Genomic DNA, 24,297 nt, shown 5'->3' with positions numbered 1-24,297 from the left:
TTACTTTTCCAGCAAATCAGAACTCTCAAACTGTATAATGACAAAAGTAAAAATCTCTAATATCTGTGATGCAGAGCGTTACTTTAAAAGAACATTTTTTAAAAGGCATTACGAATATGAATTATGTATGGTTTCTGGTTAGACGGTCTAACACAGAAGAAAAAAAAAATACTTATATGTATACTTTCAGAGAGAATCTTACAAGGTATGATGGATTTCAGTTAGTCTGTAGGAAAAACATACAGGACTAAGTGCTTTTTTAAAGAGGGCTCAATTAAAACTATTAAGCACTATGATTTTTTGGGCATCTTTCTTATTACAAATCAAGGTTTAGTTTTGGCTGAATATCCCACCATACCGTTCCAGAAGTACATTGAGAGTTTAAATAAAGAACATCATTGACCAGCTCTACCATCATGACTGTTAACATATTTGGAAACAGCAGAAAAAGTAATTTCGTCTCACTATCTGAAAATTGAATTGTAACCACCTTCTAGCTATAACACTTATGCCAACTCCCAGAACATAAGCATTTGGCATATTTATTAGGATTACAATTTTTCCAATTAAAAACATTAACATCAGGTTCAATCGCTGGTGCATCAGGTACACGGTGGCGTGGTACAGCTGTAACAGCTGCTGCTCTCCTTGCTGCATTTCAGCAGGAAATCCAAGCTGATGACAGCTTGCAATAAAGACATACGGTATTGCGTCCGCACGCGTAGAAATATTTCTGAAGATACCTAATCCTTCTTTTTTGGAAAAAACTTTACTGGAAGTTTCTCCAAGCATATTCAGCAGCAGCCTCCAAAAGCCTATTGCCTCTCTCTATGCACAGCACTTGGGCGCATTTTTGATGCTTAAAACTAGGTCAGATGCTCAGGAGGGATGCTTTGTAGTCAACAACAAACTTATAAATTGAAATACTTACTAAAAATCATAAATGTTTGTGTTGGTTATGGATGACAAACACTCTGGAGAGGAAAAAGTTCATATTAAACTAATATAAATAGATCAATTTCACACAAGTTGTTTCCTAGGCAAAGCATCAGCCTTTAACATCAGTTTCACCGTATCAAACACATTCAGGTGTCAGCTTTATTTACGCGTATGGAACTGCAGGATGCTTTTTAATTTTTGCCAATGTTTGCAATTACAAAATTTAGGTTTTGTTTCAGTTCGCTTGTGGTTTTGTTTAGAAAATAACACAAATTGTTTTGGGAGCCTCTCTCTTCTCTTGCAAAGTTAAGTACTCTAAAACCCTGGATGGGGAAGGAGGGAAATGGCAGAGGATGGAAGAGAGTAGAAATTGATACAACTACAGATTTCACATAAAATCGGGATACACAACTTGCTTTCTGTGCAGCCCTAATACTTAGCTTTATTATGTTATATACCTAGGGAAATGTGTGAGTATTAACCAATTCTTGTTAAGACAAGAGAGAGAAGCTCCGATTCGTATCGTGAGCAGATAGCCTTCTTTCCCCGCACACCTACACTGCTTGTGCAACGCAGAGAGCTCCTACACACAACTGCAAGCAGGCATTCAGGCAAATGACAACTGTGGTACATCTGACACATATTTATTGCAATGACTCCTATCAGGCTGTGGGATGATTCTCCTGCTGAAGATTTCAGTATCTTCCCACCTGGATGTCAAAAAGAATCCTGAAAGCACTTCTACCTCCTATATAACTTTGCATAACTTCTGTTGCAACGCTTAAAATGAACTAAAAGAGAACTACTGCTCTGAAGCAATTTTGGGTAAGCCATAAAACTTCAGCCAACCAGTTATCAGTTAACTGGTTCAAAATGGCCTTCGCTCTTTGCATTTGTTCAATCCTACGTGCTTCCTTTTAGATTTACACTATTACAATGCACCGTATCAACTAAGAGGGCATGCAAATCCATTTACCAACAACTCTAAATTAGAGCGAAGCAGCTGCCAATTTCTATCAAGATGCCAGAGATACGATAAGAGACGATGCTTCTTCAGCTAATGGCAAAGTGAAGCAACTCCACTGTATCTGAAGTACACCTGCCCCTGAATCTGTTTGTCAAGGCTAACAGTAGCTTTTAGATTGATAAGAAAATAAGCCTGCATTTAAAAAAAAGCTGTAATATGGAGCTTTCTGTATGCCCCCTCACCTCGAATACCCGTACTTTCAAAATAACCCACCTGAAATACGTAATTTAGCCTCTCACTTGTCACCATTTACATCGTGTTTCTCCTTCAGCAGGCTATTTCACATTACACATGACCTCCAAAAATACCGAGGGCAAAAGAAGTTGACAGCTTGCAAATTCAGCGGCCAACAAAAACTAAATGTAAAATTTTTATTTCATAAATGCATTTAAAAATTATGTTCTTAAAATACCTAAGAGACATGCCTATCACCATACTGGAGCCAACTCAGATCAGAAAACTGAACAAGCGTACCTAACTTGCCTCCAATATTGGCTGTTTTTTGGAGTTTGGTGGTTTGGTGGTTTTTTTTTTAAACCACCACATCTGCAGAATGTCTTGCTCTCATCTCACAGAGCATCAAAGCTTATTCTGTTCCACGTGCCAAGATGAGGAACGGTCACATAAAAGATGATATACAACAGAGCAAAATATTCTCTTCTTGAGGAGAAAGCAAATGCAAGTCTGAAAGTCAAATGTACCCTGGTGCGGCACATCTGGATGTTAAGCAGACACTCGTATCATCGCTCATCTGCTTTCTGGAGTATTAACGTATTCCGATTTGGAAAATGATGCTGTTCCTCTCTCACGAACCCTTCCAAGGGATACAGAACTATTGCGTGCCAACAAATATCGCCCATCTTTACGCTAAGTTGAAAGTTACCGAGCGCCGCTTCAGACGCCCGAGAAACACAATTTTTAGCCAAGGTAGAAATGACTCCAAGTGAAGCCCGCTATTAAATACTGGCCGAGAAGCATCTTTCCCACGCGAGGCACCGGCGTTTCACGCCGAGGGCCGGGACGCCGTGCAGCGTCGCGCACCTTTTGCGAGACAAACGGGGGCTGCCCTGAGCCGGGCCGCCCGGGTAGCGCGTTTGATCGCCCGCGGAGCTGACACCTGCCCTCCCGACGGCTCCGGCGCCCCTGAAGCACCTTTACGGGGGGATGACTTCACCTGCCACCGGAACGCAGCCATTGCTGGGGTGGGACACCGCCGCCGTGAAACAGGGTGCCACATGACGTCAGAGATGATGCCAGAAAATTAAAAAGGCACCTCCCGTACCTGTGCCGCGGGGCCACGGCCTGCCGGCGCCCACGACCGCTCGGCCGCCGCCGCCGCCGGGCCCCGGGGAGGTCAGCGGCCGCGGCCCCGAGCCGGGCTCCGCGCGGGGCCGGGGAAGGGGCGCGGGAGCCGGCCCCGGCGGGGCGGCGGAGGGGAGGCGCGGAGGCCCGGGGCCGGCGGAGCGACGCCCCGGCCCGGGCGAGCGCCTTTGTTCGCGGCCGGGCGCCGCGCACAAAGGGCAGCCGCGCTCACCTGCGTGCGGGGCCGGGCCGGCCCCGGCGGTCCTGCGGCACGGGCGGCGGCGGCGGCAGCCGGGCGCGCTCAGCGCGGGCGGGCGAGGCGAGCGGAGCCGTGCGGAGCGGAGCGGAGCGGAGCCGAGCCGAGCCGAGCCGAGCCGAGCGGCCGCCTCCTCCGTCGTGACTCACCGCGGCGGCCCAAGGCGGGAGGGAGGGAGGTGCCTGGGCGGCTCCGGGGGAGGGACCCGCCGCGTCCCGGCGCCCAGGGCAGCGGCGGCGCCGCAGGCACCACCCGCCAGCCGGCCGGGAGGAAGGGGCGGGGCGGGGCTGCCGAGGGGCGGGGCGCGGCGGGGAAGGGGCGGGGCCGGCGCGCAGCCCGCGGGCAGGAGCGGGCAGGGCAGAGCAGGGCCGGGCCGCGGCGCCCACGCGGGAACCGGCCGAGAAGAGCGGGAGGGAGCGGAGGGCGAAGGCCGTGCAGCGGAGGGGCCCCTCTTGCAGGACCCTCGGTACAGCTCCCCGCGGAGGGCGGGCAGCGGCGAAGCAGCAAACCGCCGGCACTCATCCGCTACCCGCCCCCCCCCCCCCCCGCGGGCTGCGGACCCCCCCAGCGATGGAGCCTCTCCATCGGGATAGAAGGTGACATACAAGACGCTGGCAGCACAGGGGCACGGAGCGTAGTTCCTGGCGTTAGCCATATGCTTACCTGAAGAAACATCCTTTGAGTCGGACTCTGAAATGAGTTGGGGCCGAGCGTCCCCCCGAGCTGCCGCCTTCCTCTAGCTGTCTGTCAGCGGGGCAAGGCCGAGGAGCACGACTTCGCCGGTAGTATCGCACCAGATAAATCATATTAATGTTAAAACAGGTTACGTGACCACTTTTCCATAACGCTATGCTAAGTAAGTCAAAGACACTGCAAAATTCAGTACAGCTTAATTCAGGCTAATTCGGCCAATATAGAAAATGCCATTTTCTGAGAACCTCCAGCTAGAATGAATATCCATTTGGTCATGCAAGCACTCAAAAATAAAGTAATCCTTCCCCTAGACAGACAGAAGCAGAGTAAAACCACAGTGAACAGAGAAAAATTAATTAAAAAAAAAAAAAAGACAGAGGTTCATCACCCCTGCTCCATCGCTAATCTGCATTTCGGTTTCCCACCAGTCTTAACAGTATTGCTGCTTACCTCTAATATGCATCGGTGGGGCCAGCAAGGTAAGTATAAAATTCCTGAAGATAAAAATGCTTTGTGTACTAAGTGTTATTTAGCAAAACGCATCTGTTTTCTACTCGGTATTTAAGTTAATTGCATAAAAATAGTCACAGTAATGAAATAGGTGGCACTTCCTTTAACAGCTTGCCGCTTAATGACATCAAAGCCCACTGCCACTGAAATCCATACCCCACTGCCAGCTAATGAAGGTCTTAACATGAAAGCCTATGCAAAGAGCAAAACCAAGCTGCTGACAGGAACAGGAATGGTGCAAATATGCTGGGATCTGAGATCACTAGCACATACCCACAGCACAGCAGGCAGTAATGATTATTAATTATTTAAGAAAAGAACATAAGAGCTCCAGCATAAGCTGAAAAAAATATGCAGAAGCATTGCTCTGGGATCCTCCAGTTGGATTACTGTTAATTAGCACAGTACATGAGTCTGAGGGAAAGATCTAAAAGCATCTTATGCTAGTAGGAGCATATCATTAAGCCATCAGTTGCATCTTTGCAATAGTATGAATTTTCTTACTGATAACATCATGGGCAAAACACCATTTTATGACTAAGTATTGTCTATCTCTCCTAATTTAACTGGCTGACTGTACTACCGCGTAATGCAATCTTATATAGCATAAATGTAACATCCCGTATTTATTTAGAAAGGGTTTTAGCAGAGAGATACTATAAGGCTTCCTCTACCCTTGGAGAATGTTAGATTTATTTTCTTAAAACACCGAGTCTAAATCAGCTTCTGCCCCACCTCAGTTTGCCACCATCAAGCTTACTGAGATGTTTAGCTATCAAGCAAGGTGACAACTGGCCATTATAGTAGTTACTTTTATTATCATAAGACATGATGGATGCTCAAGAGACGTCTTAACTCCTAGCTCCGCCACAGATGTAGTAGAATATTGTTCATGTCTCATGGGAATGCACAGACCTTCACGAAGTAAACAGAAGATAGAAGTGCACCGCACTTGATCAAATCTATTATCTTACCAATCGTCACCCTACTTGCCCCAACCACCAAAAGGGAATAATACAGCTTATCATCAGCAGGGGAATGTTAGGAAGTTTAATTATCTAAAGGGTAAGTCTTTCCAACATTTTTACAAGTATTGTATAAAGATTGGATATTGTTTTATAAAAATCTAACAGATAAAATGGATTTTTCTTTTTAGTAGCTTCTACTCTCTTCTGTTTAACAAGGCTGCTGGTCGTCCTAGTAAGCCAAAACTTCATGAAGCCTTCTCCTCTGAATCCCTGCTTGACTTAGAAAAAATATCCCAATTCACTCCGTCCTTCTCTGATCTCCAATTCTTTCTTCATCAGCTCTGAAATTCATTTAGGATTCCCTCGCAGTACAGCTGCTTCCACCCTCCAAGTCCCTCTGTATTTGTTGGCATCTCCCTCTCATTAAGGGCTTCTAGCAGCATCTGTACACACAAGCCCTGCTTTCATTATCCATCTGATTTAACCACATGCAACAAGAATGAAAACTGTTTCTCTCAAAAGATGTGTATGGTGCCCAATGAGGGAACTGGTTTTAGTTTGGAATCTTTTTTCTTTCAGTAATCTTTTATATTCAGACTTAGTCTGACAATTCTAATCCATCAAAATCATGCTCTGATGCAGGAAAAGTAGAGTGTTTCCTGAAAATTAAGTGTAGTTCGACCAATCAACTCTTTGCATACTTGGGACACTACAATAAATTACGTAGGGTCACGACAGTCAGCTGAAATTTCCATGACTAGTGGCAAGCACAACCTGCGTAGATTAGAGAGAGTATACTAGAAAATTAAAGAAATAGTTTAGCTGCCTTAGTTACAATATTTAATGTTTCTACAGACTGTGCAGTGAGGAGGTATGCAGAGATATTTTAGAGGGATGGACAAAAAAGCCCTTTAGTGTAAAAAAAGACTACGACAATCTTTTTTTTTGTTAATCCAGACTTAGTTTGTATGGTAAGAAACCTTCTCAGCTGCATATTTTATTCAAAACCAGAAGTGTTCCCAGATTAAATTTGGTATTTACAAAGTTGCAAAGCACACTCTTTTACAACAACATTACAGAACTTAATCTCAATCTTCAGCTTACAAGGATATTAACTGGACAATCAAAAGAAAAGCAATTTACCCAAACATTAACGCTTCTGTCCACAGGATTTGCAGGTGGTTCTGCCTGATGGTTTTCAGTACATCTGCGATTATTCCTGACCCATTTTTGGAGGCATGTTGAAAACATGATCCTAAACATTATGAAGCAGCAAACTATTATAATAGCAAGATAGAACTTGTTTTAAAAAGAAATCTGCTATTAAATATATCACTAACACATTAGTGTGTTAAATTACAGTAGGTATTTCAGTGCATGATACAGCAATGCCTTACATACAGTTAGATCCATTAACCTTATGTCTGTATTTTCTCTTTTAAGACCTTATTTTAGAGACTACTTATTCTGAAATGTTTTTATTTATCCTGTCAGATAGTGTCAGATACTTTAGGCCACCTTTTCAGATGCTCTGAACATCAGCAGCTCCCGCCTGACTGAGGTGGGAAGCTTGGATGTTTAAAAGTTATGGGAGAGAAATCTTGGGCAACATAAGCTCCAGTAATTCTCCCATCTCCCTCACAGGCGTAAAACCCTATTAAAGTTAAAAAAACCAACAACCTCATAGCAAGACAAGATGTCACATTTTCCATGACTCCTAGAGAAAAACTTCAATATGAGCACTCCTACTCCTGTCTCGTGGGTAGCTAAGCAGACAGAATTGAAATAAAGAGTTTACTTCCCTAGTAGAAAAGATTTCCCAGAACTCAGTGAGGATAATTTAAAAATGACGGAAGTGGGGAATCCAGAAGATGCCTGCAGGCTCACTTTTATTTCTCTACAATGTAAAAATTATATTTGTCCTTATATAGGAAGGGCATGGCCATACTGGAAGCAAAAACAAATGATTGTATTTTAATTTGCCTACCATTTCAGCCACTAACGATACAGCCTTAAATGCCTCATCAGTAGGTATCATTAACACAGAATTCTCTATCAAAATGAATTTGACTTTAACAGGGAGGGTAACATGATGAACTAAGGGATCTCTTAAGAAACCTTGTATTTTTCCTTTAAGACAAAGATAACTTGCTACTTTTCCATTCAAGATCAAAGAAGGGAAATAATACAAGGAGACAAAGACAGAATAAAGAGAGACAGAACATTTGAAGCTTCAATTTTCTAACACTTTTTCTTTTAGATCAGTACAATCACTAGATTCACCCTATAGAGAAAGAAGATTAAAAAAGGAAAGTTATATATGGCCAAAAAGAACTCTGGGCAACTTTGCTAACGTGTTTAAAGTTACTGTACTTTACAATTCTTATTTCAGAAGTAAAATGATAAACAAAAAACAAAGCACTTTTAATCTTCAAAGCAATGTATGATCAATAACAACTTCACAGCACTCGGTATTTGAGCATCATAATCTGTATTTTACTCCAGGAGAGAAAGATGTGTAGAGAATAAGTGATCTGCCTGGGTCTAATGCTGACCCAGGGATGGCACTCAAACATCACATGCTTGTATGTTAAACCACAAAACCATGCTTTCATTTAGGAATTGTTCTTTTATTACCAGTTTTTATTTGAGCAAATGATTATTATAATAAATAGATTATGGACTTTTTTCCAGCCCTTGCAGAAACATTTGAGATACTAGTGGAGGTACATCGCAGGATTATTTGTCAAACTATTTAGCCCAGCACACCAATTAACTTACTATGCCTCTGAAATTAATCTAACCATTTCAAGTAGGTTACTTAAATAACTATTTGCTAGGGTCAACATATGAATAGCTTCATATTGTCAACAGCTTCCTTGTTAAATTACATTTACAGGGCATTCTGCAGGACATATCCAGCCTCAGGGTTAGAGCTATGCTTTCTGACCCTTCACAACTTCTGAGAAGGGAAGTCTGGCCTGGCATACTGAATCTTGCAATAATATTGGTCATTGATCTCAATCTCATCTTTGTCCCTCTAAATCATGAGAGCTCTTTTCTAGAGCAGAATGAACACAATGTTAAAAAGATATTCAGCCAAGGATCAGTTTAATAGGAATTTTACAACTGCCTGCAGTACAGAAAGTTTGAAAAAATCCTGTAATATTTGCAAATCAATAAAAAAAGTTTCTCCTGGAAACGTACACCTCTCTAAAACTACAAGGAAAAAGATTTCCATATTATTGTACTGTAAACTTACTGTGATCTGTGGGAGTGCTAAGAGATTTAATTTACATACTAATGTTGCAAGCAGGTTGGGGGGCGTGGGGGGAGAAGAGTTACTTAGCACCAGTAATGAGCAGAAAGGAGAAGGCGGCAGCTGCAGTCCCCATGGACTGTTTTGTTTTCAACAATTTTAGACTGTCTAATAACACACCTTTTAATAAGCTGCTCTCAGCTATAAAGCTGCAATCAGCCTTTGTCAGAGAACATAATACTGTCCCAGACAGGAAAATAGTTCTGATGTAATGGACAAAAGACCCCATCTAAATAAAAGCTTCTTAAAAAAAAAAAGGATAGGAGAAAAATGTTCCATCAGTGAAAGACATAAATTATGCTGTCTATACTGTATATCCTTTCATTTGTAAAATACTAGATCTCAAAAGGATATCTGTTAAAGCAAAATACATTCTAAAACACACACTGTCTGGTTTACTCTACTCCAGTCCTAGTTTACAATTAGATGAACTTGTTTATTTATAGCGTATTTATGCGCTATAAGTGCAATCTAAATTATGACTGATCATGTTAATTTTCTGTTTATAGTCTATGCTACCCACTTAGTCTAAGTGACTACTATGCAACACTGAGATAAACATTGCAATAGGCTATCTAAATTTAAGACTATTTCCACTCCACTCACTCAATTTAATGGCAGTTCTCACTGAAGCTCAAGTCTAGCTATAAAAGCCTAAGAGATATATATATGATAGGTAAAACACAGATGTTCTACTCCATTAAACACAGGATTCCTCAGAACAGTGGGTCACCTTCACTGCTGATAAACGCAGGTCCAACTCCACTGTTGCCAAAAACAGTCATGCCACCATAAAGTGGAACTCAATCTACCCAACATTTGGGTTTAAAAGTTGGTTTATAAACCACTACTAATTCTAAAAGAATTCAGTAGATCTATTTCTTAATTTTTATAATTCAAAGCACTAACAAGATGGAAACAAGATCACTTTTTTCCTAGGAATTCTTCTGATCTTTCCAGTATTATCACCATCCTTTTCTTTCCAGCAACAGACTTACTGTGATGGCAGTTATCACATTTTACAGATCAGTTCAGAAACATGCCTAAAACTTACATAAGACACATTGTCAAAAAAATACCCAGTCACTAAAACCAGCACAAAATCTGTTTGTCCTGAAGATACACCGATCACCTTAGCAATATAGGTAGAGGTCTCTGTTTAACCTCCTCTTTTTAATGTCATTTGCTGGGGAGTTAGCATAAACCACTATAGCATTTAGTTATTGTAGTTTGCTCTCATTTAAGGAAAAATAAATTTATCACTTAGAAAAAACAGATAATTTGTGGAGTCTAAGCAGCAAAATGGTAGCTTTCTTCTCTTGATACATTTCTGCCCCACCTTATGGGAAGGGGAACTGACTGTGACTTACCAGTCACACTCTCTCTGAGGGGTGCCAGATAATAATAGCATGTCAACACACAGCCAAACGCTCCTTTTGCCAATGAGATTTCATAACGCTTCCTCCACTTCTGAAGCTCTCCAAAGAAAGGAAGTGCTAACTCCCTATTCAAATATATAGTCCAAAGGACCCCAAACTGTCTAATGTTTGAACTCTTTTTGCACAGAAACAGAGGGAAATTACTTTGTTTGCATGAAGTAACTTTTTTTGCATGAATTTTTTTGCATTTTTTTTTTTTTACAGCCAGAAGCTGTAAGCTGAACAGATATGTCTACATGCAGCTACACTGTCTTAAAGAACTTAGGATTTACTGCTTCTAGTTTCAGACAAAGCAACGCTCATAAGAAAACATCAAGCTTTTCTCCTCCTTCTGTTCAGAGGAAAAAGACAATTGTTAATAGCTAATAGCTAAGATGACCACAGAAATGTTTTTGGCTTCTATTCATATCCTCTTCTCTAGCGAGTGGTAAAATAAGAATGGGAACAGGTATGAAATCCAATTAAGAAATGCCTCTTTTTTTTTTTTTTGGTTGCCAGTATCATTAGATCAGCACCTGAATATGTACCAAGGGTTGAGCAGACCTGAAATACACATTTCTCAAGCTGAAAAAATTCTCAGTGAGTTACAGACTTCCAATCAGCTCAGCCAAAATGCTAACAAGTACTGAATTAAAGCGTGAAGCTGCCAGTACTTTAAGAACAAGATCCCTAATATTGATTTAAAAAAAAAAATAGTTTATCGGGAAGTTAAACACACATCTAGAGTCCCAACTAGTTTCTCCACACTCAGAGCTAAAAACTCAACAATATGAGATATCCTCCTACACCCTGAGATGATTCAGGATTCTAACTTCCTGTGGAAGCACAGACCCTCCCCTCTTCACAGCACCACCATCTGATAAAAAGACTGAGCAACACTTGCACCAATCGCATAATGAGAGCTTTTCCGCCCTTTTTAAACTTCTACTTGCAAGCTATTTCATGCTATCTCAGAAATACTGGGAAATAACGGTAGCATGTAGTTATACACCCAGAGCTAAAGTAAGAGGTCACAGAAAGGGCTTCTCATTGCCATTTCCTAGCAATTCCCTGTCATTTCAATATACAAGGTTAAATTACTCCAGAAGCCTCCCTACAGGGCTTCCATTGTTTGTCAGTCAAGGCTAGGACACAATGGCACTCATTCATGTGCACAGCAAACAAGCAGCTAAGGGCCAATGATCAGCATACAGTCTCATTTTGGTTCTTCTGCAAACAGTTTGTAGAAAGATGGCACTTCAAATAAACTATGTCGATTTTTCAAAGCTTCAACACATTCCTAGTATCAACTACTTAGTAGGGAGTCCAGACAAAAGTTAAGATAACTTGAGAGCAATGTGAAGAATCACCCAAAAAACCCACTCGCTCATTAGGACTGCTCCTGAAAAAGATCTGCTTGCTACAACCACATGCAAAAAGATTACGTTTTAATAGTTAGAGAAATACACTTTCAGAAAAGTTCAAAATAGCTGATTCTTTCCAAAGACAGTCATACCATGCTTTTGTTTTTAGAGTACCACTTAGTGTTCAGCCTCAGAGCTTATATTACTAAGGGGTACAGACACCAAGGTTCCAAAGTGCACTTAAGGCTGTTTACTTCATATCTTCTGGTTAAGAACCCAAGAGGTTTAGGGTTTGGGTTGTTTTTGGTTTTGTTTTGCTTTTCTTTTTTTCAACACGTTAAAAATAGAAAAACCAAATGCAATATGACAGAAGTCCAATGCTGCTGATAACTGGAGACACACAAGCCTCATGCACCTCTTCATTGTTTTGCCTTTTCTACTTCAAAACTTGCTAGAGCAAAGACTTTGTCTCCTGATCCTATGAGAGGAAAAAACATTTTCAGTAAGCATTAACAGAAATTGTGAATTTCCTTATATACAATTTAAATCAAGTAAAACATTCAAGATCAAAAGAAATCAAACCTATATTTTGAAAACTAGAACACTCGAGCTAATTTTAAAAAGTCTGAAACCAGCCATGTTGTATTGGGGCTGGCTGGGATGGAGTTCACTTTCCCCATAGCACCTCTCATAGTGCCACGCTTTGTGTTTGTAGCTAGCATGGGTGTTGATAACACACCCATGTTTTGGCTACTGCTGAGCAGTGCTGGCACAGCATCAAGGCTGTCTCGCCCCCAAAGGCCAGTAGGCTTGGGGTGGGCAAGAGGTTGGGAGGGGACGTAGCCAGGACAGCTGCCCCAAACTGACCAGAGGGATATTCCATACCTTATGACACCATGCTCAACAATAAAAGCTAGGAGAAAGGAGGAGGTGGGGGATTTGTTATTAAGGCATTTTTCTTCAGAAGGAACTGCTACACATACTGAGGCCCTACTTCCCAGGAAGTGGCTGGACATCGCCTGCTGATGGGAAGTAGAGAACAAATCTTTTTGTTTTCCTTTGCTTCTCTTTATTAAACTGACTTTATCCCAACCCAAGAATTTTTTATTTTATTTTCTCCCCCTGTCCTGCTGAGGAGGGGGAATGAGAGAGGGGCTTGGTGGGCACCCGGTGGCCAGCCAAGGCTGACCCACCACACACCTAGAGAGCTTCTAACGAAGTACCCTTTTGAGCAAAAGGTTCTCACCTTGCTTACACTCTCAGGAAGAGGAGTACTGAAAGGTAGGTCATGGAGTCAGTTTATTTGTACCCTGACCTAGTCTGGCATGTTCCTGCCATTCATAGTTCTTTCATCACAGTTCTAACTGTAATGCTAGAATGAACTGTTGGGCTTATTTAATGCATATTGTAAACTGAACTTTTGGTCTTGTCAATATGATTAGAGTTATGACAACCATGGCAAGAAGAGTGCTTTAAAGCTGTATTTTGACAATATGCCAGTAATTGCCAAATTGTCTGCATCAAGCAGAGGAAAAGGCTCTCCTGAAGAGAGTCATTAATGCAAAAGAGATCTGTGTTTAACTGGAAGAACAGTATCTCTGCTTGAGACAGACCATTCAAGCCTTCAGCATCATGGGCAACACTTGGCATTTTATGGACGTTTGGCACTGGATTTATTTGCTGCATTACTTTTTCCTCATGGATAGTGTATCAGAGTTTCATTGTTAATAAAATAGAAAAACGTACATCAAAATTTAATGGCATGAATCTTTTTGTTCTCTTTCATAAGGGAATCACAGGTATTTCTATTAATCAAATCTTCAATGAGGCAAAGAAATTGGAAGTCGTGAGAATGAAAACTTACCAAGGTCAGTGGAGACTCTCTCAAACTGGCTCAGGGCTGTACCAGCATTTGCTGACAAGAACATCTCATCATCTGGAGTGAGCTAAATCAAAAAAGGCCATAACTGTGAGCTTGGTACCTTAACTGTGCATATTCCCACCATTGTGATTCCAATCTACATGGGCACATACATGAACTATGACAGATTACAGCAATTGCCAATTTGCAGTTTTTAAGTGGCACTGTTATCTAACATATTAAAAGCCAAAGTAAAAATGCAAACTACTCCCCCTTCCACTGAATTTTTTTTCAGTGGCATCTGTCAGCCCAGGAAGGACAGCATATGCAATATCAGACGTGCCTCTTCATGCACCACTGTTTCAAGCTGACCTCCAGTGTGATAACTTTCGATTGAAAGGTCACACTGTACCTCTGTACCAAAACTATGCAAAGGATGTCAATTACTTTTTTTGTCGTGTGGTCAATACAGTAACGAGCTAAGATCTAAGCTCACTTCACATCATCTACTGAGGAAAGCGAAAATATGCAGTCACTACCAGCTTTGACCATATTAAGAGTCAATGACCCAGAAATGGTTCTCCTCCTTTAAAGTGAAATTTGCACATGTATATTTTGCTTTTATGTATGTGCTCTGATTCCTTGTGACAGATGCCCATAAAATATTTACAATAATGAAGTAGTAACCTACATTTGCAAGGTTCAGATGTTCTAAGGTAAAACTCGCTCATTTAAGTAGCCTCAGATGTATATCCTTATTAAAGCCAAGCATAAGCGTGTCAAACTGTCCCCAGTATTTGTGTCAGTTTATTTATTAAAAATATAAAAATCAGGTACAGGCATTCAGAATGATGTCGGAATGAGGGAAAAAGCATTAGTTACCTGCCTTTGCTGTGCTTTGTAAGCAAGCATATACCTACTTAACATTCCGCAGTATTGTGCGGATAAACATGTAATATTTACCACCATTTTTCACATTCAGAACAGATGTGAAACTACTATCCTAGCAAGTCCTCTGTGAAGTAGGTTACTGATCATTTTAAAAGATAAAGAGGCTATGTCAAAGCATGGTGAGGTGGCTTGTCTGAAGTGATCCAAGGAACTCAGGCCAGGAGGATTAAATATCTTCATGCATTCAGTTCACAATCTTAACTAGCCTTTTAACCTATTTCCAAAGTGTTTTCTCCTCTGACAGCCAAGCAATAAAAATATTCTGAGGGAAAGCATTTGCTAATATCACCTACTTGGAATGTAGCTCCTTTAAGTACTGCACTTGATCTTTTCCATTACATTCCCTCATTTCCTAAGAAAGTTTAAGTACAGAGATACACAGCAACCCGTTTTCTTCATATACCAGCAACAAAAAGAAATAACAACTTCTCTTCCTCCCTCTAGTGGTAAAACCCAGGTATTGTTCTGGCACTGATGTACTCATTGGGGAAACAATCAGTTTATCACTCATCTCTCCAATTTATTTATCTTACACCAAGAGGTAGGTATTATCACTAATACAAAAGTAAAGCTCAATGTATGTCCTAAGTCTTGGATAGTTCCTGCCAGGTGGAGAGGTGGTAGTTAGCCAGTAGAAGACTTGATTTGTAGCTTCTATAAATATCATCAACTTGTACCAGCTTATTTGTGATTCATTCATATGACTCCCCAAAGAAAGCATTTTGAAGTGGAAACAGCCTTAGATAAATGTACAATACTATTTGATATATGTTCAGTAGAGAGTGTTTCAGAAAGCTCAGCATTAAAACGGAAGGACGTTTATGTACTACAAAAAGCAAGCTGCATTTTATTATTTGCTCATAAACAAAAGTTGTCATTTCTTATTTTAATTATTTCAAATTCCTCTTCATACCAACACCTTACCTTCTCACCAAGCTTTCTGAGGGCAGTCAGGATTTCCACTTTCTGCTGTGTGTATAGGTCTCGTCCCAACTTCCCAACCATCAAGTCTCGGTCCATCTGTATAGCGGGGGGGGAAAATAAGTCAAAATATGTAAGCTTCCCATTAGTTTCACTCAACACAACAGCATGAGCAATGCAACAGCCTAAAAATATGATCAGTAAGCATAATACCCATGGAAGTAAGGGACAGAGTTACCCATAATTTAAAAGATGGCCGTGAAGTTTTTCTGACCATTCTGCAAATACTCTTTGCACCTAACCTTAGCATTCTTGATTTCTCCAAACTCGAATCTCTTTTAACCAAAGACTGCTATTAATTCAAAATTATGGATTCGCATATCACTGATACATGGAGGAATCACATTTCATTTCACTTTATCTGGATCTCAAGTTCAGTCTAGATCTCAAACATTCAGTGCACTCTCCAGCCCCTCAATACAATGACAGACTCACACTCTTCAGATTTTCTATTTACATTTATCTTCAGTTCACTATCTGCTAATCATATTTTTGTTTTGAAGCAGCAAGATAGAAGGTAATTCAAGAAATACACACTGCTGTCCCCATTACCTCAAGGAACATTTAAAACTGAATAAATTCAGAAAGAGAATTTCTCTATCTCCTTATGATGCTGCCACCAAGTTTTCTAACACACTTCGTGCTCTCCTTGCAATCATTATATATTTAAATCAGTCTAGCTCAAATACTCAGTTTTTACAGTAAAACAGAAACCTTCACCTCTGCCAACCTTGTCCTCAATTGCCTTGGTTGTTTCTTTGCAAACATTCTAATTACTTCTGGAGTTTTAAATGCTTGGCTGATGGCTGCTTGTATTGCCTACAAGGAAAAGAGCAAGAATGATCAGAACTAATAGTTACAAGCTACAGCTGCATGACAAGATTAATGAAGGCTGGAAAGCATCATTAGTATCCTCTGCATCATTTGATAGAGAGCTTTTATTTTTTTGCATAACTATGGAAGTGAGATGAAAAAAAAAATATATGACCTTTATGCAGGGCTTGAAAAAATCCACTAATTAGCGCAACTACACTGAGAAAGAGCTGTGAAACTTCGTTACAGCCCAGGTCCTAATTTCTAATAATTTCCAACATCTTCCTGATATTAGCGCATCACAAGTGGATTTGCTGTGCTATCTTTAGCAGTTTTAATGCCCACACTGATGACTACAGCTCTTCTAAGGGTAAGCAGAATGTAAATGATGAGGTAAATCTCCTACTGTTATTCAGAATCCTCTATGGAGTATCAAAACTATAACGATTAAATCTCACCACAGTTATGACAAATCATGATCCCTCTGGAAACAAACCCCTAAAACATGGGGCTCATAGGAACAAGTCATGCTGTAATTAAACATTTGAAAAGAGAGAAAATAGACCAAAGGTTTGGAAGTCAGCATAAAATAAGATCAATTCACTAAAAGAACTTAAAGTTACATAGTCACTCCTACAGCCTTTTCATTTGGATTGGTATGAATCTCTGAAATACAAATCAGCAATAAGAGCACAGGAAATGCTATCTTCATGCTTTCTAACAACCAGGCAGGAACTTTATTTCTCACAGTATATATTATCCTGGATTGTCCCTCACACCTTTTAAATTAATTTGTATTATTTTATGTTATTTTCTAATACTAGTCCCTGCAGTTTCCCACAGTTTTTTCTACAGTGTTACAGTTATAATTCTTCAATATTTTTTTTTCTTTTAAAATGAAGAGACCTAACCGATTTTTTATATGTACACACATATTAAATAATAAAAAGATTAGATACAGAGAACTAGCTTTCACACATGCCTGTCTAAAATTATAATGAACCACTTGTATCTGTTTTCTGTTTCACTGAGTCCAGGCAGAACATGAACTATTTTTAGTAACACATCATCCTTACCAGTTGCATCCCGCTGAGCTCATCCACCAAAGTCATATCTCCAGACATGATCTTCTTCAGGGAGTCATTGATCTCACTCAGCTGTTCCAGAGTCTCTTTTTTGGTCTCTTCATACTCATCTGCATCTAGCTCCTCTCTAAAGAGGATCCAACAAGACACATTAATTCATAGGACTAAGCCTGAGACGTAACATGGAGAAAAGGACATCAGAGAATATCATGAAGCATGCTTCCTCAGATAGCAATGAAAACGTTCACATTACTTCAGATTATTCTGCTCTAGCCCTCTTAGCTGTTATTTAGCTAATGCAGATGTAGTTTTCTTGGTTTTGCACCACCTCCTAGCCACTCATGCACTTGTTTGTATGAAGTCACTTGTATTAAAAAGGCCCTGACAACCATGACATACTCAACACTTGGTGCAATATTTAAAAGTGCATTTTGTATCTCAACAAAAATATGCAGTGATATTCTCTTGCTCAAAGCTGTGGTGAATGAAATCATCAGAGAAGCCCATCTCCTCACCTGAAGACCATCGAGTTATTCAGGAATAACTGATCCTGCAGTTTAAACTTTGCCCAATTCAAAGAATGGCATTAACAACCCTTAACAGTTATAATTGTTCTTGAAAAAAGAATGTACTGCTTGGAGAAGTTAGAATTATAGTCAGGGAAAGCATCTAAAACCACACAGGACGTTTAAGTGCAAGTACTGAAACAGAAAAAAACCCTTTTCCTTGGTAATTCAGTCTATCTCAAATTTTATTAGCCCACAAAAAACTAACACAAAATCACATGAAACAAGTCACATGACAATGTTAGACAAACTAAAAAAAAAAAAACCCCAACAAACCCAAACGTCTGTAATTATAAGACAAAACAAAACAGACACAAAAGCTATTTGTTAACTGCTATTAAAAAAACCCATATGAAAATTGTGAATTCTGTGAACAGCTATTAACAATTAAAAAGTCACACTGCAATATAAAATTTCAAAGAAAACAGTAATGAGTATTTCTGCCCGCATTTTCCTCAAGAAGATGATAAACAGAATGATCTTAAGAAAAAGAAAGGGTTTTTAAAATAATTTTTACTACCCAACACAAACATCCTACCTAATTTAAAAAATATAAAGCCACAGCAAAACACAAAACAAAAAAACCACAAGATTTTTGAAAGGTACTACTGTCTTCTGCCAACCACTTAAGAAAAATATTACCATATAAGAGGAAAGCATTTATTTTTATTACCTGCATTCCTCCAGATCTTGAAGCTGTTGCATTAATCTATCCAACTGCTCTTCCAAGTTTTGTTTTAGCTTACTGGTCTCTGTTGTTCCTCGTGAAGCCATTTTCTCTTTTCACGTGAAACTTTTAAGTTGTTACATGACACTCCTAGGAAAAAGAACATTTTATTGTTGTATGAACAACTTAAAACTCATTTTAAAACGCTCCAAGTATCAAGAAAATTATGCAGTATCTTGATGATGGAATGTCTAATCAAAACACTCGGAGATCCTCGCAGCGGACATGCAGAAGCGTTTGGCTGGGTCTACAGGATTGTTATCTTTGTAGCAAAAGGCAGTTCACCAAGATAATAACTCAAATAGCCACAGCGCATAAAACCAAACAAGCTTGAAACCAAGCAGCAATTACCGAAATGCTGAGGTCCCGCTGTGTGAAACAGCATTCTACTCTTCAACCGCCCCTTGGGAAACCATTTAAGAGACAACAGCGCGGATGCAAGGGGTCTCAAGCATTCAAACACCTTAGCCAGGATCATGAGCTGTAGAAAACGAGAGCACTAGAGAGGAAATCCGTGCTTCTTCGGGTACCGAACAGGAGTAGACGGCTAGCCGACGGCAGCGATCAACGGCATACCCCTGGGTAACGCACCGGCTCAGCAGCCGTCGACCAGCAAGTTCTGGGGCTTGCACTAACGCCAACGGCTCCAGCAGCCGGAAGACCGACAAGGAAACGCGATCCTCCCCGCCGGAAAGGTGCGAGAGGAGAGCGGAGAGGAGAGCCAACGGGAGGGCCGGGGGAGGAGAAACGGGAAGAAGGAATTCAGGCACTATCCGAGCCCTGCTGCCCCCGAGGCCAGGGCTCCAGCCCAGCTCTTCCTCCTTCGCGCCGCACTTCGCGGAGGCGATTCCGCCCAGACCCCCTCCTGCAGGCAGAGCCGCCCGCCCCGGAAGGAGGCCGCCCCCGCCCTCTCCGGCCCCGCACGCTGCCCTGTCCGCTGCCCTGTGCGCCGCCCGGGCCCGCCGCCGCTGCCGCCGCCTCACCTGGGGCAGGCCGCGGCGGGCGAGAGCGGGAGCGCAGCGCCACCCGCGAGGGAGCGGGCCGCCTCCAGCCGGCGCCGCTTCCGGCGCGCCCGGGCCAATGAGAGCGCGCCGCCGCCGCGCCGCCCAGTGCGGGCCCTCTGCGCGGAGCTGGCGGCGCGGCCCCGGGCGGTAAGCGCGGGCGGCGGCGGGGCGGCGCGGCCAGCCGGCTCGGGGCGGCGGCGGCGGGGCCCGTGGCGGGTGCTGCGGCGGCGGGGGACTCGCTGGGCTGGGGCCTGGTCCTGCGCACCGCACGTTCGGGGGCCGTGCCCCTGTGCAGGCCTCTGGCGGCGTGGAGCTGTGGGGAGGAGGTTGCTGGAACGGACCGAAAACCGGCGTGCTTAGCGTGCGAGAGCTTGCAGCACCAGCCTGCACACCGTACACTTAATATTTAATGATGTGTATATTTTACAGATACATAAGCTTGTTTAATAAATATTTACCTCCGGAATACAAATGAGATTGACCAAAGCATGCTCACAATTACCTGCTTATCCACAGAAACGAACAGGTTGGTTGTCAGAACCATCCCAAAACCTACTGTAGGCATACTTTGATGATTTTTGGTGCAAATACGTGTCCAATCCAGCTAAGCACTAGCAGGACTGCAAGTAGCACACGCTAAATATTGGGAAGATTATGTATAAGCATGATGAGATTATACATAAGCACATATGTAGAAGACTACACCACAGGGCACCTCATTTTTCCTTCTGAAGGAGAAGGGAAAATGATCCAGGATGTCCTACACTCATGGAAAATCGGAGTGAAGGCCATTTTACTTTGTTTCCCTTGCTTAAGTCTCTGTAGAGAGGTTTTACTAATATTTTGTTTAGTATTTGGCATAAGATAGCATTAATTGTTTTAAGACTGTTCTCAGTTTTGCGAAACTAAACGCCTACCTGCATACAGGTCTCTTTCATCTCTGTATAGCAGGAGCTGGGCTGCTAGTTTGGATCTTGTGGTCAAACTGCAATAATTGGAATTGTGTCAAGCAGTGCCAAATTATACATAATTCATCAAAACTACTTGTTATTATACAACAAGAACAGGCATAGTTCCATATACAGCTCAGGCAGTGGCTGGGCTTTAATCATCACTGGAACCTAGTTGTCTTTTTCTCTCCTGGGATGTGCAAATTGCATAGCTTTCCCCAAAAAGTTACAGCTATATGGAGGTCATTTCGTACAAAGCGGATCCCAGCTCTGACGGTGCTGTGTTGGTTATAAGGATGGCATAACAGTGAAGGTAATCTTGTGGTGATACCTCTGTCATTTCCTCTGCTCTCCACATCAACCATGCAGCTGTTTTCTGTGAAAACAGTGCTAGACAGAGGATGTCAATGCAAATTAGGAGACCGAGGGTATGTGCTATTAAATTATATTTATATTCTCAATTTCTATGCAGAAAAGTGCTACAAGATGAGTTTATGATGCAATAATTGCCTGTTTCTGAAGATTGTAAAATCAGCTAGCACCATGAAAAAGGACGTTTGACTAACTCCAGAAAAGGGACTATATTTTTTCATCTTAAAATCTTCTATTATTTTTGCCCTTGCTTTTTCTTTTTTAAAGGAGAAAATCAAGCCTTTTCAAATTTGCAGTGTGAGTCACTTTCTTTAGAAAGTGGGGCTTTATGTGTTACAAAGGCAAGTCTAACTCCTTTCCTTGCCTGTTCCCATAGTAACTCTTCTAGCTGATGCCCCTGTGAAGACTGCATTCCAACTAACACCAAACCCTTCAAATGCTGAACTACTCTGCAGTAATAAAGAATATTTTAAAAGTTTGTGAAACTCTTGAAAGCACAGAAAAGTACTAACACTTGCAAAATGTGAAGCCTCACAAGACTTCCTTTTATTGAAGGGCTATTTGATGTTAGTACATAGTAGCTGTTACAAGATTTAGCTGTGATGGTATCTCACCACTGTGGCGGCTGTGAATATCACTCAGCTTCTTTGTAAAGGAGACAGAATGTGAGGGTGACCTTGTGGGATTTTTCCAGGCAGTGATGTTGTTGTAGAAACAATGGCAGACTATTCAGTGCTCAACACAGATGTCTCAGACATCTCACAAACAGCAACAGCAGGAGAATGGCCCATAACGTATTCCAGTTTTCATTTGTTGAGGGCCAGGCTAGGAGAAACCATTTGGTAAGCCAGAATATTCTCATGAAAGAAAAGAACACTGAGAAGCAAAAATCCATGTAGTGTTGAAAAAGATAAGTAGTGAAATTTCCTTATTTTCACCAATTCTTAAGCAGCTTTCTGAAACTGAAGTTCAAAATTGGAACAGTGCTGTTGTATTTTTAAAAAGGAAAAAAAAAAATCTGGTATTTAATTGTGGCTTTCACTAAACTTTTTTTAATTCACTATTCTTATATCATCTGATCTGCTGGTACACCTACCACTTACTTTCCGCAACACTAAGTAGATTGGTTGTTTTCATGTTTAGTCCATAGTGCACTCTTCCCACATACCAAGAGCATGTAAAATGTAAATAAATCCCGAACGAAGAAATGTTAACCCTCCTCTCCTCCAGGATTTAATACAATATAATGTTAGTTCTATAGATTTTGCTGAAAAGACTCACTGCAATTTAGAGTAGCAGTACTGGGAACTGTCATAGGATGTTCTATTCCCCCCTGTAAGCACTAGAAGTAAGGAAGTTCCCTGCAGATGTGTCTCGTGGCAGTTGATTGGCATTGGCATTTTTGTCCTGCAATCAGGACAAATAATCTCTCCTCATGGGGTTTTTCTGCATGAGCTGCTTTTCTTCAGAGTGGGCAGTACGCTGTCCTCTCTTCAGGCAAGCAGCGTGTTTTCAGTGATTTTGTTTTTAAAGATGCTTCCTCTTGCATACAGGAAGGAACCGCAGCTGCTATGATAATACATGGGCAAAGCAAATTTGGGTTCACTTGTCTATTACATGTGTCTTCTTCCTAACATATTCACTTTTCTCTACATCCTTGATTTCTGAAGCTGCACAGAATTAACCTCCGTTCTGCAACATAATGCCACTGTTGTCTCAGCTCCTTGCTTTGTACTTCTCTCCAGGGATAACCAGAAAGAACTAGAGGTGGTGGTTTTACTCTCTTAAAAATTGGATAATGCAGTATCACATGAACAATCACAGGCCAAATGTTGATGGAAGGAAAATAGTGTTCAATTTGATCTTGAAATCTGCTTATTGGCAGCACAAATAAGTAGGAATAACTATTTTTTAATCTTGTCTCTTCTTGTAGTGGCTGGTAGCTAGCAGCAACATTCTCCACTTGGCTCTGTAGCTGCAAGGAATGGCTATGGAAGATCCTGACAAGAAGACTGAAGTAGTACTGCTGGCCTGTGGGTCCTTCAATCCCATTACCAACATGCATCTAAGGCTATTTGAGCTGGCTAAAGACTACTTTCATGAAACAGGTAGGATGGTAATTTATATCATTCAAAACAGCTCTGACAACTAGACACTTAAATGTTATGGTGAATATTTTGTGTATATGAATGCCTGTTTGACAGTGACAAATATTTCTGGAAATACTAATTAGATATTGAGGTAGTATGCATGTATGTATCATACAAAATCACAAATACATGAGAGAACAGTCTTATGTATGTGTTGCTTATTACTAATTTTAATGAGCTAAAGCATGAGTTTTATAGTTTTTCTTTATAGAAATATATATTTCTAATATATCTTACTAAATCTTTAATTGTGCTGCCTTGCACAATGGCAGAAGTATACCGTACTTTTCCACTGGGCTGGCTATCAGAGCTGGCATTGGTGTTCTTAGAGATTGCAGTGAATAAAGGTCGTGTAATAGTTTAAATACAATACAGTGGAAGTAACATCTGCTCAACCACTTTTCATGTTCTTGTATGATGTGTTTTTTCCACAGGAAAATACAAAGTAATCAAAGGAATAATTTCACCAGTAGGTGATGCATATAAGAAGAAAGGTCTGATCAGTGCGAATCACCGAGTAACTATGGCAAAACTAGCTACAAAAAGCTCAGATTGGGTGGAAGTTGATGATTGGGAAAGCAGCCAGAGTGAGTGGTTGGAAACACTAAAAGTTTTAAGGTATTCTTCAGCCAAAACCCAAAAAGTCTCAAGAATGTATAGAAGGATAAGGAATGGTGTTAGCTCTAACAGGTTAGAATAATAGGAGGTTACCCCCAAATCATATGAATAGACTCAGTGGATTCAGAAGTACTATTTATATGAGCATTGTAAATGAAAGATTGCACCATTAGTCCTAAACGTACAAAAAATGAGCCTGTGAACAATTTTTAAGATATATTGTTTCTTAGACTTTATTCAATTTTTGTGCTGAAAAGGTATTCATGAGGAAGGACAAGAGACTAGAGTAGGGTAGACACATGCTACACAAGCTTCCCTCATTTGATTCTGATTGTGCTATGCTGCCCATTTGTGTATTTAAAGGCTGGCATGAGAATTGTCTGAAGGAATATCTTTTTTTAAGTTCTACGTTTTTTACACTTC

General features: G+C 41.1%; 3 protein-coding genes and 1 long non-coding RNA gene across 14 annotated transcripts in view; 1 reads left to right on the top strand and 3 right to left on the bottom strand.

Annotated features, from left to right (window-relative positions):
- The window catches only part of CTNNBIP1 (catenin beta interacting protein 1), a 34,926-nt gene extending 30,585 nt beyond the window's left edge, over positions 1-4,341 (bottom strand). The window contains exons 1-2 of one of the 6 annotated variants that reach the window (XM_072884059.1): positions 3,501-3,792; positions 932-974 (exon numbers count right to left, since the gene is read on the bottom strand). The gene's annotated coding sequence lies outside the window, so the exon portion shown is untranslated. Of the gene's footprint in view, positions 1-931; positions 975-2,440; positions 2,460-3,500; positions 3,794-4,187 lie in introns of those variants that run through there. The other 5 variants (XM_072884060.1, XM_072884062.1, XM_072884058.1 and 2 more) reach the window with 5 other exon arrangements.
- Positions 4,342-8,792: 4,451 nt separating this feature from the next.
- Positions 8,793-19,899, bottom strand: LZIC (leucine zipper and CTNNBIP1 domain containing). 4 transcript variants are annotated; one of them, XM_072884335.1, is made up of 7 exons: positions 19,764-19,899; positions 18,727-18,870; positions 17,479-17,614; positions 16,310-16,408; positions 15,533-15,628; positions 13,661-13,742; positions 8,793-12,274 (listed from the first exon to the last, which is right to left on the bottom strand). In XM_072884335.1, the coding sequence occupies exons 2-7, from the start codon at positions 18,825-18,827 to the stop codon at positions 12,216-12,218; spliced, it is 573 nt and encodes a 190-aa protein (XP_072740436.1). In that variant the 5' UTR covers positions 18,828-18,870; positions 19,764-19,899; the 3' UTR covers positions 8,793-12,215. The 4 variants fall into 4 exon arrangements, with proteins under 4 accessions (XP_072740436.1, XP_072740435.1, XP_072740437.1 ...); XM_072884334.1 differs by lacking the exon at positions 19,764-19,899 and adding an exon at positions 19,132-19,618; XM_072884336.1 differs by lacking the exon at positions 19,764-19,899 and adding an exon at positions 19,244-19,618.
- The window catches only part of NMNAT1 (nicotinamide nucleotide adenylyltransferase 1), a 9,577-nt gene continuing 5,031 nt past the window's right edge, over positions 19,752-24,297 (top strand). Inside the window, exons 1-4 of one of the 2 annotated variants that reach the window (XM_072884332.1) lie at positions 19,752-19,931; positions 20,214-20,310; positions 23,040-23,214; positions 23,691-23,874. In XM_072884332.1, coding sequence (XP_072740433.1) covers positions 23,091-23,214; positions 23,691-23,874 — 308 coding nt within the window. In that variant the 5' untranslated portion in view covers positions 19,752-19,931; positions 20,214-20,310; positions 23,040-23,090. The remainder of the gene's footprint in view (positions 19,932-20,213; positions 20,311-23,039; positions 23,215-23,690; positions 23,875-24,297) is intronic. The other variant, XM_072884333.1, reaches the window with a different exon arrangement.
- Positions 21,668-24,297, bottom strand: part of LOC140661745 (uncharacterized) — a 17,513-nt gene continuing 14,883 nt past the window's right edge. For both annotated transcript variants that reach the window (XR_012045865.1, XR_012045866.1), the window contains exon 4: positions 21,668-21,931. This is a non-coding gene — a long non-coding RNA (uncharacterized lncRNA). The remainder of the gene's footprint in view (positions 21,932-24,297) is intronic.

This window comes from Ciconia boyciana, chromosome 19 (genome assembly GCF_034638445.1).
Source record: "Ciconia boyciana chromosome 19, ASM3463844v1, whole genome shotgun sequence".
NCBI lineage: Eukaryota > Metazoa > Chordata > Aves > Ciconiiformes > Ciconiidae > Ciconia > Ciconia boyciana.
This window is presented reverse-complemented; position numbering and strand designations above follow the sequence as displayed.